The 17887-nt window shown below is 44.3% G+C and overlaps 1 protein-coding gene across 1 annotated transcript in view; it reads left to right on the top strand.

Moving 5' to 3' along the window:
• LOC144668399 (multiple C2 and transmembrane domain-containing protein 2-like) overlaps positions 1-17887 on the top strand; it is a 474049-nt gene that overhangs the window by 299502 nt on the left and 156660 nt on the right. The window contains exons 15-17 of the mRNA XM_078530407.1: positions 4086-4187; positions 9181-9255; positions 12814-12933. Coding sequence (XP_078386533.1) covers positions 4086-4187; positions 9181-9255; positions 12814-12933 — 297 coding nt within the window. The remainder of the gene's footprint in view (positions 1-4085; positions 4188-9180; positions 9256-12813; positions 12934-17887) is intronic.

Genomic DNA, 17887 nt, shown 5'->3' with positions numbered 1-17887 from the left:
CAGGACCAACCTGATAACCTCAGACAGAAAGTGCCAGAGAAACACCGGAGGTGGTTTAAGTGGTTATTTGGCCAATGTAAATAAAGTGACCTGCTTTGACCCCACAAACTCCAGCAGTCCGATGTCAGGAGGCTTGAGGAATTTCTGGGCCTAGACATCATATAGTAGAATAGGTTAAAAAAAAAAACAGGTTCAGTCACTGCTCATTATAAACTGCCAGCACAGGGTCAAACCTTGCTACTACAATTACCTGGAAAGACTGAGTATCTTCAAAACTTATTACAAAGTCATGGGAATCAGCAACATATCAGAGAATCATCCCCACCTCCCATTTAAAACCCTTGTTCTCTACTGCCCATGTACCATGATAACTTTCTCACCGGGATACCTTCTCTATTTTTCTTCCTCAACATCTGCACTGAGCGATTTCTCATCCTCGGTGATTTGAAACGTCGTTTCAGCTCATAATGCTCTCTCTCTCCTCTGAGTTCACTGCCCTTGTTTCCTCCCTTAACCTCTCCCTCCATGTAAACCCACCAACTCATAGGGCGGGATTTTCCGGACACCCCCCCTCCATCGCCCCAGCTGGTGGGATCTTCCGCTCCCGCCGAAGTCGATGGGGATTTGAATGGCCCTCCGTGGGGAATCCCATCACAGCAAGGCCGGAAAATGCCGGCTACAGTTATAGACACTCCTTTGACCTTACCATCTCGTGAAATTGCTACTCGAGGCCATCTCTGATCACTTTCTTGTATTGCCTCCACCCATACCCCCTTTCCCTCTCCAATTCCCATTTCCTTTTGTGCCTGCTCCCAAAAGAAACTATCATCCACTTTCAAACTCCACTTTCAAAATCCCAACTGTCTAGCCTATGACCGATATGTCACATTTCTGTTGCTACTGATCTTCTTAACCACATCCTCGCATCCACATTTAAAGCTCTAGTTCTCTTTAAACCATTACTCTCTCTCAACATTTGCACCACACAAGTGCCAGCCAATAACCGTCTCCAAAAAGAGAGAATCTAACCATTGCCCCTCCACATTGAATGGCATTACCATCACTGAATCCCCCACTATCAACATCCTGGGGGTTACCATTGACCAGAAACTGAACTGGACCAGCCATATAAATACTGTGGCTACAAGAGCAGGTCAAAGCCTTGAAAGCCTGCAGAGTAACTCACCATCTGAATCCGCAAAGCCTGCCTACCATCCACAAGGCACAAGTCAGGAGTGTGATGGAATACTCTCCACTTGCCTGGATGAGTGCAGCTCTAACAACACTCAAGCTCCACACTATTTTCAGGACAAAGCAGCCCGCTTGATACGTCTACCACCACTTAACATTCACTACCCCCACCACCAATGCACAGTGGCAGCAGCGTGTCCCATCTACAAGATGCACTGCAGCAACTCATCAAGGCTCCTTGTTTCCCTAACCCTTAAAACCCTTGCCTAACAAAAAGCTATCAATAACAGTTTTGAAATTTTCAGCATTCAATTATACCATCTACAAGGTGCACTGCAGGAACTCACCAAGGCACCTTAGACAGCACCTTCCAAAGCCACAACCACTACCATCTAGAAGGACAAGGGCAGGAGGTGCAGGGGAACACCACCACCTGGAAGTTCCCCTCCAAGTCACTCACCATCCTGACTTGGAAATATATCACTGTTCCTTCACTATTGCTGGGTCAAAGTCCTTGAACTCCCTTCCTAACAGCACTGTGGGTGTACCCACACCACATAGACTGCAACGGTTCAAGAAGGCGGCTCACCACCACCTCCTCAAGGGCAATTAGGGATGGACAGTAAATGCTAGCATAGCCAGCGACGCCCACATCCCATGAACGAATGAAAAAAAATCAACCTGATCATTCCCCAATTCGACCATCATCTCCACTTCCATAAATCTGTGAAATCCTTGAATGTATATGGCGGACAACTGGTTCAGCCATTCATCACCAGATCTGGTTGGACCACATAAAGACACTGTCAGGCTGTGGCGGAAGGTCATTGACCTAAAACATTAACTCTATTCCTCTTTCCACCAGTGCTGCCCCATCTGCTGAGTATTTGCAACATTTTCTGTTTTTATTTAAGCATTAAAGGGTCCTGTTCTCCTCTCCCAAAACTGCTTCAATATCCCAGTGTCATCCTGGGATGCAAAGATGATATCTTTGTCAATCTCTCTTTAACTGCCACCTATCCCTGACCTTCTATCTTGTTCCACCTGCTCCACCCCCTCTTAAACAGTATAAAATCCATCATATTCCTACTTCCCTTTAGCTCTGAAGAAGAGTCATACGGACTTGAAATGTTAACTCTGTTTCTCTCTCCCCCGATGCTGTCAGATGTGCTGAGATTTTCCAGCATTTTCTGTTTTTATTTCAGACATCCAGCGTCCACAGTATTTTGGTTTTGTGCAAAGATAAACCTTGGCTTCTTTTTCTCTACTGCAAAATGTCTTCTGAAATGCTTCTCCCCTGTCTCCTCAACCCTTACCCCCTATAATAAGTGTGAGGAGCTCATGGACTTTCTTCACTAAGATTGAGACCATTCGATCAGCTGCCTCTGTTGAGTCCCTCTTCTCCACTAGCCCACCTGGCCAAACTTCGTTCATGCTCCCCCGGCCCTAACCCTGATCTCACATCTTCCCCTAGTTTCTCTCCTATCTCCCCTCATGCCCTCCCTGAGCTCAGGATGTCCATGAGACACACCTTCTGCTCCCTTGATCCCATTTGGAGATAAGTGATTGTAGTGATAATGGTGATATCACTGGACCAGTGATCCAGACGCTCAGGCTAATCCTCTGAAGACATAGGTTCAAATCTCACTGCAGCAGCTGGTAGAATTTAAAATCAGTTATTTAAATTAAATTAAATTATTTAAATCTGAAATATAAAGCTAGTCTCAGTAATGGTGACCATGAAACTGTCATCGATTGTCGTAAAAACCCATCTGATTCATCAGTGTCCTTTAACGTAATCTGCCATTCCTTACCTGGTCTGGCCGATGTGTGACTCCAGACCCACAGCAGTGTGGCAGACTCTCAACTGCCCCGTGAAAAGGCTCAGCAAGCCACTTGGTTCAAGGATAATTGGATAGGCAACAAATGCTAGCCTTGCCTGCGAAGCCCACGTCCAGTCAAAGAATAAACAAAGAAGTTTGTTCGTCCAAGATTTTTAGTTCACACAGCCACTTGGTATTCCAGAACTTGAATATTGCTGACAAGTGAGTCATGTTGCTGAAGATTTTCATCTTGCAGCCATCGTGAGTGAGAATTCCAAATGAGCAGTTCACTTAGTGCCATTGCCACACCTTCTCTCCATAACCCTGCACATTCTTCCTTTTCATACAGCAGTCTCATTCCCTTTTGAACGCTTCGATTGAATCTGCCTCCACCACACTCTCAGGCAGTGCCTTCCAGACCTTAACCACTGGCTGCGTGAATAAGTTTTTCCTCATGTCGCTTTTGTTTCTTTTGCCAATTACTTTGAACCTGCGCCCTCTCGTTCTCGATCCTTTCACACGTAGGAACAATTTCTCCCTATCTGCTCTGTCCAGACCCCTTTGCACCAATGCTGAGTGAGTGTGGATGCACAGTAACTGTGCTGACTAGGGTTGCTAACTGTGATTAAATCTAATCCTGGAGGTTTCATCACATGATCTGCCCCCATGCTCCAGCCATTAGTCGGCCAACACATCCATCCTTGTGACACACTGCCTTCCTATGCCAATTGGAAAGCAAAAAGACTCATTACTCAATTGGATGATGCTTGACTGTTAGCAAAACAGTGTTTTTTTTCACCGTTTTCAATATTTTAATATCTGGTAAAGAGACATGCTCAAAGAAAATTTAAAAAAAATCTATCTTTTTAAATGTCCTGATGATTTTTCTCCAAGGTTGCACACAGCAGTGTCCTGGAGATTGACCTTCAATTCCTGGAGACTCCAGGCCAGTCCTGGAGGGCTGGCAACCCTAGTGTTGATCCAGTCACTTCCATTTTCACAAGCTAGTGATAGTGTGAGATTTCATTGTTAAGTCCTGCTTCCAATGAGTATTCTGCTTTGTGACTCTAGATCAAGAATGGTCAACAGACTGCCTATTTTCTAAAGAACAGAAAGCTGGGCAGACCAGAGAAAGGAGCCCTTTACTTGCAGATGGATATAATCTATAACCCGGTGAGTGAGAGTGGGAATACTGTAACACAAGTTTGTTTGTAACCCTTTTGAACAGGCTGTGAGTATAATCATCTTTCACTAACTTACCTTAGCGGAGACATGGCCAGAGGTTCACAGTAACTACAATGATGGTGAACACATTGCATCCCATTCAATGGACCGTTCTGTAATAAGGCATAAACCTGTAAATCCTGCTTGTATGGTGCTGTCTCTGTGACTAAGTGCTGTCACTAGCAACCCAATACCATTTGTAGCTTTTTTAAAAAAAAATTACAGAAGTTACATGCTATTCATCTAATTTAGCCGTGATAATTGAAAGGCGTTGGAACAGCTTGAAGATCTGAACGGCCTATACCTGTTCCTATGCTGTTCAAGCGTCCTAGCCAGTATATCCAGCAGTATTAAAATGTGCAGAACTTGCAGTAAAATAGCCAGTTTAATTTTAAAAAAAATTCATTCTTTGGATATGGACGTCACTGGCAAGGCCACCACTTATTGCTGGTCCTTTGTTAACCTTGAGAAGGTGGTGGCAAGTCACCTTCTTGTACCACTGTGGTGCATTTTGGTGAAGGTGCTCCCACAGCGAGGTTCCATTGGGGGTTGCAACATCTTGACCCAGCTACGGTGAAGAAACGGCCGACATGTTTCCAAAGTCAGGATGGTGTGTGGCTGGGTGGTAGTGGTGCTCTCGAGCACCTGTTGCCCTTGTCGTTGATGCTGGCACTGCCCGTAAAAGCTTGAAACCATTTTAGTCACTTTTCTGAAACTTTTTCCTTTCTTCGATCATTGAAAGCAGCGTTTTGCAGCTGAATTATAGAGACCAATTCTCTGAACACAATGGGCTGTCGATTAAATACATTTACACGCAGTTCCTGCTGCTGTTTCTGTTGGGCAGACCTTTGGAAACTCGTACTCAATCTCTAAAAAACCATGCTGTTGTTATGAAGCCTGTAGGGCTGCTAATCCAGTAGTATCCTACTGTTGCTATTTGGTAACATCAACACTGATCATTCTCTGTTACTGAACGAATAATGGCTCGCTGGTAACTCTGTTATATAACTAATCATATGACATCTCTTCTTGAATAGATTTTAATTGTTTATATTTATTGTATAACAGAGTAAAAATAAACAGTTTAGGAATGTGAGAAATGCTTTAAGGTTTTGTTTGGGTTGCGAGTGAACTGGATCTCTTCTATTAGTTTGGTGTTTCGCTGAATTTTATTGACATGGAGTGTTAGCGCTCCACTGTTATATCAGACCAAATCATCTAGTCTCTGGATCATCGGAGACTGGATGCACAGCCAGAGATGCACAGCGGGACCCTGTGGAAGCCCTGGTGCGCTGACCATGTGGGAATTTCCTGGGAAGTTTCAACTTCCAATGGGCAAGACCCGTGTTCCCTGGGACCCCTCCGTAGCGTCTGAATTGGAGTCTGAGCCTTCAGACGGTACCGCTGTATTTACCTGGATGGTTACCAGGAAATGTAAGACAAAAAGAAAATAGTGTTAACTCCTGGGTAAGCCCAGAACTGAGACTCCAAACACTCGCAGTTACCTGCCCGCGCCTCACCCCACCCGGCTATCCCCCAATCACTCAGCTATCTACCACCCTCCCCCGACCACGAAATTATCCCCCAGACCCAACTACCACCTTACCCACCTGCCACCTCGCCCATTTTACCTACTTATCTCACCTACCATGCCCACTTACCTCACCCACCTTACCGCCCTCAAAGGGGTGTTTCCTGTCTTCCCCTCACCCCCACCCCCCCCGACTCTGCTCTTTGGGGACTGCTGCTCTCAGCATTTCTGGTGAAATCTGGCCTTGGAAGACTTGGCGAAAAAAATTGTTGAGCAGCATCAAACTTGGGGTGGGGGGGGGGTGGATATTCAAGCGGAGTGGCACTTTGATGAGGATTGCTGCTCTCTGGAAGATCCGGGCCGATACGTAATGATAGACAGACAAGAGCAACTCTGATGTTTAAATATGCCTCATTCCAAATATAGATTTCAGTCATTCATAGTAAATTATGTAATTTTCACATCTTTTATTATACCGGCGACTATACCTTGTGTTTCATGACTGTTTAATGTTTGAGGGTTTGGGCACACAAAGTGAGCTTGCTGTGAATTGGCCAAAGACAAAATCAATTTTTTTGCTTAAAGTGCAGCGATGGAATATAAAACTAATACAGCTTTGGTATTTCGTTTCGCAGGAAATGCCTCATTTCCTGAAGTGAAGCCATGTTGGCGTTTCCTGAATGGTGCCAATGGTGATAGGCCAAAATTTGCACTTTTTTTTAATGCTGATTTTCGCCAATGGCAATTTATATCGGAATCCCCTGAGAACCTGATTAACTTAGCCCAGGATGTAAAAACTGGGGTAAAATGATCAGAAATCAGTGTGAACGATCAAGGCCCATGGAGAGGCTGGTCAATGCACCACCTTGCTTGTTTGATTCCTCCGTTATATTACCGATGTTATGAAATTATGGTTCGAAGCGATCAAACCATCGTTTAAATACATTAAACGCGGCACTGTTAAGAAATCGCACCTGTGGAAGCTTTTCCCTTTTTAGCATCGCACGTTTCCATCCACAAAAATTCATTCAGAGATATAGAAAATACAATGATGGTTTCAGGAAGAAGAATTTGAAAAAAAAAACGCTTCACGAAACCAGAAATCGTGGCTGTGCGGCACCAAATTTTACATTTCTTCAGAACAAGCATGAAAGCTAGGAATCTGCATTCCTGGGTTGTAAAATGGTGGACGGAGCTATGCTAATGAGCCAAATGGGGTTTTGGCAGGGGTAGCGCAGCAGCGCTCAATCGAGGAAAATCAAGGGTGGTCATGTTTGGACATAAATCCCAATTTTCCTGGTGGGTGCTGGGATGCTGGATAAAAACATTTAAAACTCCCCTCTTCCACCAGAGTTATGTGAAGCTTTCCAGAAATTCCAGGTTGCAGTTGTGTAATTTTGCTTTGTGTTTAACGTAGTTTCTACTGTTTCTTTGGAACCACAGTAAAAGGGAAAGAGTTAGATATTGGAAAGGTAAGGCATGCATAAGGCAGAAGGAACTGCGATCTAAGACTTGGTTAGAACTTACACTCGCTCCTGACTCCTTTTGAGCTTCTTAGAACACTGGATGCTTATGTTCATAAATCAGCTCTTGTCCCACTGAGACTAGAGACTCACAGAATGTGATTGGTGAATCCTTTACACTTCCACCCTATTTAGATTTTTATTTTCAGGAGTAGGAAGCCACCTTTCTCTCGCAAGATACGAGAAGAACTTCAGTTCAGAATAGCAATGTCGCAAATTGAGAAACATTCCACATGTCAGAAGAGCAGAGAGCAATGCTGACACTATTTGGCCAGTGCTCCCACAGCGGATCTCAGCTGATTTAGAGATAATTCTTTGCCAAGAACCAAATCCCAAATGAAGCAAATTCTCTGAAAGCCAAGATTCGGCGATTCGATGAATTAACCTGCATGAGGTGTGAAGCACATCCAAGTGAAGGGGTAGCGATGTGTGGAAGATTGGGAGGGTGACTCACTGACTAAATGGGGCCTAAGCAGCAAAGAATGCCTCTTGAGGCCGAGTTGTGCAGTGAGGAAATGGGTGAAGATATAACTCGGAGGCCCTGACTCTTCAGTATCGCTGAATTGTCTGTTGAGCTTGCAGTTGCCAGAGGCCTGGAACCTCGCTCGCTTCTGTCTTTGAGTTCTTGGATTGGTTGTTTGGTCATGTCACAGGGACACGTTTGTCCCAGTGTAGTAATATGAAGGGAGGAGCAGAAGGTTGTAATTCCTCTGATGCTTTCCATTTAGTGAAGAGATTGGAGCCGGCACAAATCAGGATTTCCTGTTTGTACACAACTGGTTATTGTGGTGAAATTATGGATGGCAACAGTTGTATCCCACAGTGCTTTGGATAACTGTTGTGACTTGTGAGTCCCACTTGCACGCCTGTTGCGAGGTGACCGAGTTGGTACTTTAGATAGAGTAGTTCTGCGGACACTTCTTAGGTGGTATACATTCTGTTTATTTACAAGGTACTCAGCAGCTACACATGTGTGCTTCTACACCAAACGCTACCTACAAACTTCTGCTGCTCACTTGGCAGACCACTGACTTCCAACTAACTACCAACGCTAGAATAGCAATGTCACAAATAGAGAAACATTCCACATGTCAGAAGAGCAGAGAGCAACACTGACACTATTTGGCCAGCGCTGCTCCGCTATTGGTTACACAATATCATAACATTCCTCTTACATCAGATAAAACCATAGTTACCACAATAATCATTAAACAGGAGGATAAATTTATAGTGCTGTCAGATGGGAGTCATTTTTAAAAATTCATTTATGCGATGTGGGTGGCGTTGGCTAGGCCAGCATTTTTTATTGCCCATCCCTAATTGCCCTTGTTCAGAGGGCATTTAAGAGTCAACCACATTGCTGTGGATCTGGAGTCATGTGTAGGCCAGACCAGGTAAGGATAGGAGATTTCCTTCCTTCAAGGACATTAGTGAATCCAGATGGGCTTTTACGACAATTGGCAATGGTTTCATGGTCATCATTAGACTTTTTAAATTCCATATGTTTATTTAATTCAAATTTCACCATTTGCAGTGATGGGATTTGAACCCCAGACCCCAGAGCATTACCCTGGGTCTTTGAATTACCAGTCCAGTGACAACACCACTACGCCATCGCCTCCCCCTTGTTCAAAGGGAGCATAGCTTCTTTTCGATGTAAGTCGCACTGCAATTCAACCTTTGGCTGTGAATGTGTTTCTTGAAAAAAGTAGCATTATTATTAGAGAATTAGTCCTGCAGTGTTGTAGCCCAGCTTGAACCCACACTATCAGTATGGCTTCCATTAGGAACACAAGGTTGGTGAATTTTCGCCAGGTTTGTTTTGTCTTGTTCCCAACTCGTGGTACAAAGTTTTCTGAAAATGCTCTTTTTTTTAAAACTTTCTCAGATTAAAGCGAGTCTCCAAACATTTACACCCAAAGAACCAAGGAACCAAGAAGAAAATACCAAGTTTTCAAAAAAGGTATTTAAATGTTTTACAATAACAGCTGTAATTTGTAAATTTATGACTTCTCAATTATTCTTTGAACTCACATCGCCTCCGGTTCTTTTGCCAAGTACTTTAAATCTGTGTCTCTGGTTATCAACATTTCTGGCAGTGGGAATGGATTCTCCTTATTTACTCTGTCAAAACCCGTCATGATTTTGAACAACTCTAGTAAATCTTGTTTCAACTTTACTCTACTCCGGGGACAACAACCTCAGTTCCTGCTGTCACTTCCACTGAAGTCCCTCAACCTTGTTATCAGTCAAGTCATTCTCATCTGCACCCTCACTAAGCCTTTGAAATTTTTCCTAAAGTGCGGTGCTTAGAATTGGATTCAATACTCCAGCCGGGGCCAAAACAGTGTTTTAGGAAGCCCCTTTGCTTTTGCACTCTGCCATACTTTGTGTAAAACCAAAGATCCCGAAAGCTTTTTTAACAACTCTCAGAGATTTGTGTATACGCACCCCCAGGTCTCACTGTACCCCTTTACACCAAATTTCAGGTCATGTTGCAAGCTCTTAATATAGTGAATGATTAGCTCTCCCACGTTCTGCACATTTGTGAGGTCTTTTTAATACCTTTTGTTTTATTTGGGAAACTTCTTGATTGTTATTTTTCCACATAGAATGACTTGAGATTATGACACACAAACAGGATGCAAGGGGAAGGGACTCAGTCAACCAGGTTACTGTCTAGGTAGTGAAGCTGAAGTTCATTGCACCCCCCACCCACTCCATGGTCCCTGCTTCGATCACTCACTCTGCTTTCCGCAGCCTCATAAACCTCTGTTAAATAGCTTCTCTTGGAGAATACTGTGAATGTTGGAAGTCTGAAATAAGAACAAAAAATGCTGGAAAAACCCAGCAGGTCAGGCAACATCCCTGGAGAGAAACAGAGTTACATTTCAGGTCGATGACCTTTCATCGGAACTGAAGAAAGGTAGAAACGTAAAAGTTTTTAAACTAGTGGAAGTGGGAGTGGGCAGGAAGAACGGAAGAGAAGGTGGAGGCCAGGGGAGATGTTGCAATAGCCAAAGAGAGTAGTAATGGGTATAGTAAAGGAACAAAATTTCTAAATGAAGCGTGGACGCCTACATAAAAACCATACGAATGTAACATGAAGGAATAAAGAAAGAAATCAGACAAGACCAACTTAGCAAAGCAAAAAAACTAAGAGGAAAAAACACACAGGACAAGATTGAGGCAGAGGTTGTTGATCTAAAGTTGTTGAGCTCCATGTTGAGTACAGAAGGCCGCAGAGTGCCAAGTTGAAAGATAAGGTGCTCCTCCTCAAGCGTGCGTTGGGTCTCACTGGAACTCTGGAGTGAGATCCCATTGGATAGAGGGGAAGGTGATGAGTTGGATCCAAAATTGGCTCAGTGACAGGAAACACTCATGTTTTTGCGAGTGGAAAGTGGTTTCTAATGGTGTTCTGCAGGGCTCAGTGTTGGGGCCTTTGCTGTTTGTCGTTTATATTAATGATTTGGACTGAAATGTGGGAGGCATGATTGGGAAATGTGCAGATGACACAAAAATTGGCCGTGCAGTTGATAATGAAGAGGATAGCTGTCGACTCCAGAATGATATCAATGGTCTGGTTGAGTGAGCGGAAAAGTGGCAAATGGAATTCAATCCAGAGAAGTGTGAGGTAATGCATTTGGGAAGGGCAAACAAAGTAAGATATTACTCAATAAATGGGAGGATGTTGAGAGGGGTTGAGGAAGTGAGAGACCTTGGAGTGCATGTCCACAGGTCCCTGAAGGTGACAGGACAGGTGGATAAGGCGGTAAAGAAAGCACATGGAATGCTTTCCTTTATTGGGCGAGGTATTGAATACAAAAGCAGGGATGTAACGATGGAACTGTACAAAACGCTGGTTAATAGGCCACAACTGGAATTTTATGTACAGTTCTGGTCACCACATTACAGGAAGGACATAATTGCTCCGGAGAGAGTACAGAGGAGACTTACCCGAATGTTACCAAGGCTTGAAAATTGCAGCAATGAGGACAGGTTGGATAGGCTAGGGTTGTTTTCCTTAGAACAGAGGAGGCTGAGGGGTGACCTAATTGAGGTGTACAAAATTATAAGGGGCCTCAGTAGGGTAGACAGGAAAGACGTGTTTCCCCTAGCTGAGGGGTCAGTTACCAGGGGGCATGGATTTCAGGTGATTAGAGGGGACATGAGGAAAAACAAAGGGCGGTAGATGTCTGGAATTCACTGCCTAAGTTGGTGGTTGAGGCCGAAATGCTCAACTCATTTAAAAGGCACCTGGATCGGCACCTAGAGAGCTGGAACCTGCAAGGCTACGGACTGGGTGGTGGATTAAAAATTAGCTGCTTCTTTTTCCTCTTTTTATGGCTCCATTTGACAGAACTATTAACCACTGCAGTGTGAATCTAACCAGTTGCTTAATGCTACACTGATACTGTACTTCCTTGTGTTAAAGGGTCACTTTTCAATTCTCATACTCAGACAGATAGAGTACTCCATCATGAGAATTTTCAGCTTTCGTAGTTCTGCGATTAGATAAGCTAATGAAAATTCTAGAGACGCTAGGTTTAGGGTTAGTGACACTGGGGTTGATTTTCCTCTACTTTGCCACGTAGACATTTTGCATTGTAAAGTCATTTGGTTCCACAAAATAGTGCGAAAATGTAATATTTCTCTTTCTGGTATTTCAAGAAAAGTCATATAAATTCCATTTGGACATCCTAGGCTTGCCTCAGCAACTGTCATCCCTTCTCCATGCTTGTATTTGGGGTGTGTGGAAACTAACAAAAGGAAAGTTCTGTCACACTTTGAAGAAAATGTCCCTTTCACTTATTCATTTTGAGCTATGACTGGCCTATCTCCTTATTACGAACTTGAGTTGGATTCTTTGAAACGGGTCTTTTTGTAACTTCTCCCTCAAGGGGTAAGATAAATGTTAATGCAGGTAAAGGAAGGCATATTATTGTGGCTAGACAGAAAACATTGAAGCCTTGACACAAGAGATGGAGATCGTCCTGCATTTTGTAGTCAAATGAAGCATCTGTTTCTGTGCTAACATTGACAACACTAACAGATGGTGTCAAAATATGCATTGTATTGAGGAGGTGTGTGGAGGAAGGAGCTCGTTGGCCAGACTGCCACCTGACCCCAGTTTCATGGCATTGATTAAAGAAAAGAGAGAACTTACTTTCGTATAGCACCTTGGTTAAGGGATAAATATTGGCCAGGACATTGGGAAAAATCTACTACTCTTTGAAATACTGGCATGGGGTCTTTTGCATCCACTGGAGAGGACAGAGGGGGCTTTGGTTTAACGTCTCAACCAAAAATTGAAAGGGTGGAGGGGCTAGAAGGAGAGGGGAGAGGAAAGCACAGCAGAATCTTTGTTCCTGTCTGACCGTTCAGTGGTGCCTGCTACGGAACCAGACCCCTTCCTGCTGAATCATTAGTGCGGGGGAAGCAAACACAAATTGACCCACTGCAGTTAGACTGCAACAATCATTGATCCACTATCCTCATTCCGTTTGTTTGATGTTCACAGACATTAACGAGGAACGTTCGGCGTGTTCGAAATCTCACAATGGTGATATGGAATACACTCCAGTACATCCAGAGCTGCTTTGAATGGCAGTCTGCCCAGAGAAGTGTAATTGCCTTTCTGGTAGGTGATATTATTGCAACGTATAGTCTTCAAGGGGGTCAGTGTTCTGTCAGGTAATAGCTTCAGATACGGTACAGCAGCCTTTAAGCTTCAGTTGCAATACCTTAATATAATAAATCTCTTCGTTAACAATCTCCGATACTATGATCTCTTACCTAATGTACACATTTAGGGCTGCTGCTTCATGAAGAAAATGCACAGGGTTTCCTCTCTCTTTTGTAATCCTGATGTTCTGGTGGTTTTTGAGTGAAACATAATGGAAGGGGATTCCTCGGTACCTCTGGGAATTATTGGAAGTTATGCTGAAAATCTCCATTTCCTTAACGACCGAGTGGCTGATTGCTACTGGCAATCAGGGTGACAGCATCCCGCAAACCACCCAGAAACACTTATTGCCCCATTCTCCATCTTGTCCCAGCTGACACCAGCCTAAAAGGGCGGCCAGACTGTCCACTTGGTTCTGTTGGTGCTGGGCCCTTTTAATATGGTCGCCGGGGCCTGATGTGGTACATTATACCCCCCTTCGCCGTTTTGAGAAGCAACGAGGCTGCATACGTTTTAACTGGTGATCCAGCCAAAGAGGAACAAGTCTGGTCATCGCAAAATCATTTCCATTGGGACATGAGGCGCAGCAGAGTCCTCCAGGCTTCGGAAGAATACTCTTGGGCTCCTCTCGACTTGGAACACACCCACCTTTCTTTCACCTCTGGCTGGTTTGATCTCCAGGCTGCTTGACTCCAGGCTGTGCCGCCTCGAAATGGTGAACCGGAGGGGCCTGCCATTTTGTCAGCCAATGGCAGCACAGTAATGAGGCCTGGCCTGCAATTTGTCCAGGGCCTCTCGGTGACCCAGCACGCTCGCCTGCTTGATGGTTTAAAATTTACCCACTTGTCTTTGGCTTTGTGAATCTGCTGTGGCATCTGCCATAAGTGTACAGGCTAACCGTCTGAATTGCTGCCATATTTTATCTTGATTATCCAGTTTTTAGATAATGTTTGGATATTGTTGGAGTAATCTATTTGCAAAGTAAGAAGAAAGCATTTATATCACACTTTACAGCTAATTATGTACTTTTGAAGTGTAATCACTGTTACAATGTGGGAAACACGGCAGCCAATTTGCACACAGCAAGCTCCCTCAAGTAGCAATGTGAAAATGACCAGATAATCATTTTTTTATGTTGGTTGAGTGATCAATATAGGCCAGGATACTGGGTGAGCTCCCCTGCTCTCCCTAATACCATGGTACATGTTACTTCCATCTGAGAGGGCAGATATGAAGCATCAATTTAGTGGCACCTCTGACACTGCAGCACTTCTTCAGCACGGCACTGGAGTACCAGCCTGGATTTTGTGCTCAAGTCTCGAGTGGAGCTAGAACCCACATCCTCTGACTCGAGGGCCAAGAGTGCTAAAAACCGAGCCAAGCGAGGCTCGATTTTCAAATTGAGGAAAGTGACAGGTAGACTGTTGTTTGGCAGCATTAGTTGCAACCTTTTGAGAGAATGCCAATTATGTATCTTTGTGCAATTATTAAACTCAACACCTCCGCAAAATCATGGACGGGATGCTTTTGGGAAGCTGCTATTTGATTAGTTTGGATTCGGTGGAAATGATGTGGAGCTGTGAAGTGCCACAGTTGACTACATTTATTGGCCCAGTATTCAAATGCAATGCTGTGGACAATTTTGACTCTAGTAAAGTGTTCAATTATATATTTTTTTGGAAATGTGCCAAACTCTTGTCAGCTCGAATGTTAACGATATTCATCGGATGAGAGTTTCTAAAGCAGTTGGCTGTAACATTAATAATTGGAAAAGGAAGTTCTAAGAATTCACAAAGTCAAAATAAACTATCTTCCTGTAATTAGCTCAAATATCAACATCCCTTTCCCCCCCTTGAGTAACAATTTCGAAGCCAAGTTGTCATGAATCTTCCTTCAAACTTTTAATGATTGTAATAATGTTGTTAGCCCCAATTTAAAAGTTATTTCCACCTTCCTTCAGGTGCCTCTCTATTCCTCAAACTATTCCCCAATTGATAAGCAAGCTGGTAACCTGCTTCCTGTTAGGAACGTAAGTACCGGAGTGGGTCATTCAACCCCTCGAGTCTGCTGTGCTATTGAGTTCGATCATGGCTGTTCTGTATCTAAGCTCCATCCACCCGCCTTGTTTCCCTAACCCTTAAAACCCTTGCTTAACAAAAAGCTATCAATAACGGTTTTGAAATATTCAATTTTCAATTGTACCATCTATAAGATGCACTGGAGAAACTCACCCAAGGTTCCTTAGATAGCACCTTCCAAACCCACAACTGCTACCATCTAGAAGGACAAGGGCAGCAGGTGCATAGGAACACCACCACCTGGAAGTTCCCCTCCAAGTCACACACCATCCTGACTTGGAAATATATCGCCGTTCCTTCACTGTCGCTGAGTCAAAATCCTGGAACTCCCTCCCTAACAGGTGGGTGTACCTACACCACATGGACTGCAGTGGTTCAAGAAGGCAGCTCACCACCACCTTCTCAAGGGCAACTAGGGATGGGCAATAAATGCTGGCCTGGCCAGTGATGCCCACATCCCATGAATAATTTTTTAAAAAATGACCCCCAGTTAGCAGCTTTTTTTTAGGGAAGAGTGTTCCAGATTTCCACCACCCTTTGTGTGAAGAAGTACTTCCCGACATCACCCTTGAATGACCTGACTCTAAGGTGTGCCTTCTTGTTACCAACATTGATATTGAACCAATTGCCAAGGTGATTCCTGAAGGTGGCATGGGATGCTTTGCCTTCTGATGCCTCTGTCCTTTCTGGGATTCTGTTCTGCCCTAGCTGCCCAGTTCCTACCAGTAACCGAGTTAAGTGCAGAGATTAGCAGTAAGGAGTTGCACTGGGACAATGGCAGTGTGCCACTCAGTGACGAGGCAGGCCATTTTACCACCATGTACCAGTGGGCTACCTGAAGTAACCTCAATATTAAAGACCAATTATTCAAGGAAATTAGAAACTGGTGACTGTCAGTCTTCTGAGATGGACCCTCAAATGATACCCAAGGCTAACTCTTGACCTGCATTTTAGGGGAGGCATAGTGATATTGTCACTGGACTGGTAATCCAGCGACCCAGGACAATGCTCTGGAGATCCGGGTTCGATTCCCACCATGGCAGGTGGTGGAATTTGAATTCCATAAATATCTGGAATTAAGTCTCATGATGACCATGAAACGATTGCCGATTTTCATAAAATCCCACCATCTGGGTCACTAATGTCCTTTAGGGAAGGGAAATCTGCTGTCCTCACCTGGTCTGGCCTACATGTGACTCCAGACCCACAGCAATGCGGTTGACTCTTAAATGCCCTCTGAACAGGGGAATTAGGAATAGGCAATAAATGCTGGCCTAGTCAGCGACACGCCACATCCCCTGAACGAATTAAAAAAAACATTGGCCTGAATTTTACCCTTGGCAGGCCCGGGAGCACCGGGAAATGGTGGCTGGCCAATTAACGGCCAACCAGCGTGAAATGCACACTGAAAAGCTCAGCGCTGCTGGGTGAGGGCGGGAAGAGGGCAGGTGATGACATCATTGCGGGTGCAAGTGAGCGCTGTGAAAGAGCTCCCGGAAGGCAGACAACTGCCTCGGAGCTGCAGACCTGCAAATAATTTAAATAAAGGCGTAAAAAGCTGAACAAAAATGTCCACGCATCACGATCAAGTACCTGAAAGCTTACCTCATAACAATGCTGCCCACAGGTATTTTTATTTTGTTGCATAACGGAGGTTTTATCCCGCCCCTTGGATGAGGTTTGATGAAAAATGTAAAGGCCGCCTGGCCTATTAGCCCGTCCGCCAACCGTAAGGTTGGACGGGCCATGAGAAATCGCAGACAATTGCGCTGTTAATGGGCTTTAATTGCCCACTCAATTGTCGCCGGGCGCACTCCTGACTTTTGCGCATGCCTGCTGAGCGAAATATCGCGCTAGTGCATGACGACTTCATCTTGCACGATTTTACGCCCAATCAGGTCGGGCGTAACATTCTGCCCATGAGTTTGGAGCCCCATAAATGGAGGGGATGCTGATTATCTGAAGCGCTATTGGCCCTTAATGGAATGTAAAATGATGCAGTCACTTACAGGGACGTGGGGCCTAAAGTTTTGGCAGTCTTGCCAAAGGCCTCAACATTTTGGTAGAGGCCAAAACAAATGTGGAAGCAAAGCAGAGTTTTTGGGTAAGTAGTTTAGTGAAGGTAGTGTGAGAACAGTAGAGGTAAGTATGGGGAAGGTTGGCCTGTTGGGAAAACAGTGCGGCACACACTGCAGTACTGCATGCCAGGGCCATCACTATATGCAATTCCTGGGAAAAAATGTGGAAGAAAGTGACACATTTGGCAAGTACTGCCATAGTACGACTATACCCTGCAGCTGGCATAAATTTGCGTGTTGTGCATTGGTGCCTGAATCTGCTGGCCTCGTGCCAAACGTTTAAGAAATCTTACAGCCTCTTTCATTGTTTATTATACCTGCCCATAACTAGGGGGAACCTAGAACTGGGGGCGCAGTTTCAGAATAAGGGGTCTCTCATTTAAGACCGAGATGAGGAGAAATTTCTTCTCTCAGAGGGTCATTAATCTTTGGAATTCTCTTGGCTTTTATTGCAAGCGAGATGGAGTATAAATGTAAGAATGCCTTGCTCCAGCTGTACAGGGCATTGGTGAGACTGTACCTAGAGCACTGTGTACAGTTCTTGCCTTATGCCCAAGAGCGATATACTTGTATTGGAGGCAGTTCAGAGAAGGTTCACTAGGCTAATTCCTGGGATGAAGATTTTTGTCTTATGAGGAAAAATTGAGCAGGTTGTGTCTGCTCATTGCAGTTTAGAAGAATGTGAGCTGATCTTATTGAAACATATAAGATTCTGAGAGGGCTTGAGAAGGTGGATGCTGAGAGGATTTTTCT

Source organism: Cetorhinus maximus, chromosome 26 (assembly GCF_964194155.1).
Source record: "Cetorhinus maximus chromosome 26, sCetMax3.hap1.1, whole genome shotgun sequence".
NCBI lineage: Eukaryota > Metazoa > Chordata > Chondrichthyes > Lamniformes > Cetorhinidae > Cetorhinus > Cetorhinus maximus.
The sequence above is the reverse complement of the archived record's forward strand: the minus strand, read 5'-3'. Positions and strand labels throughout refer to the sequence as shown.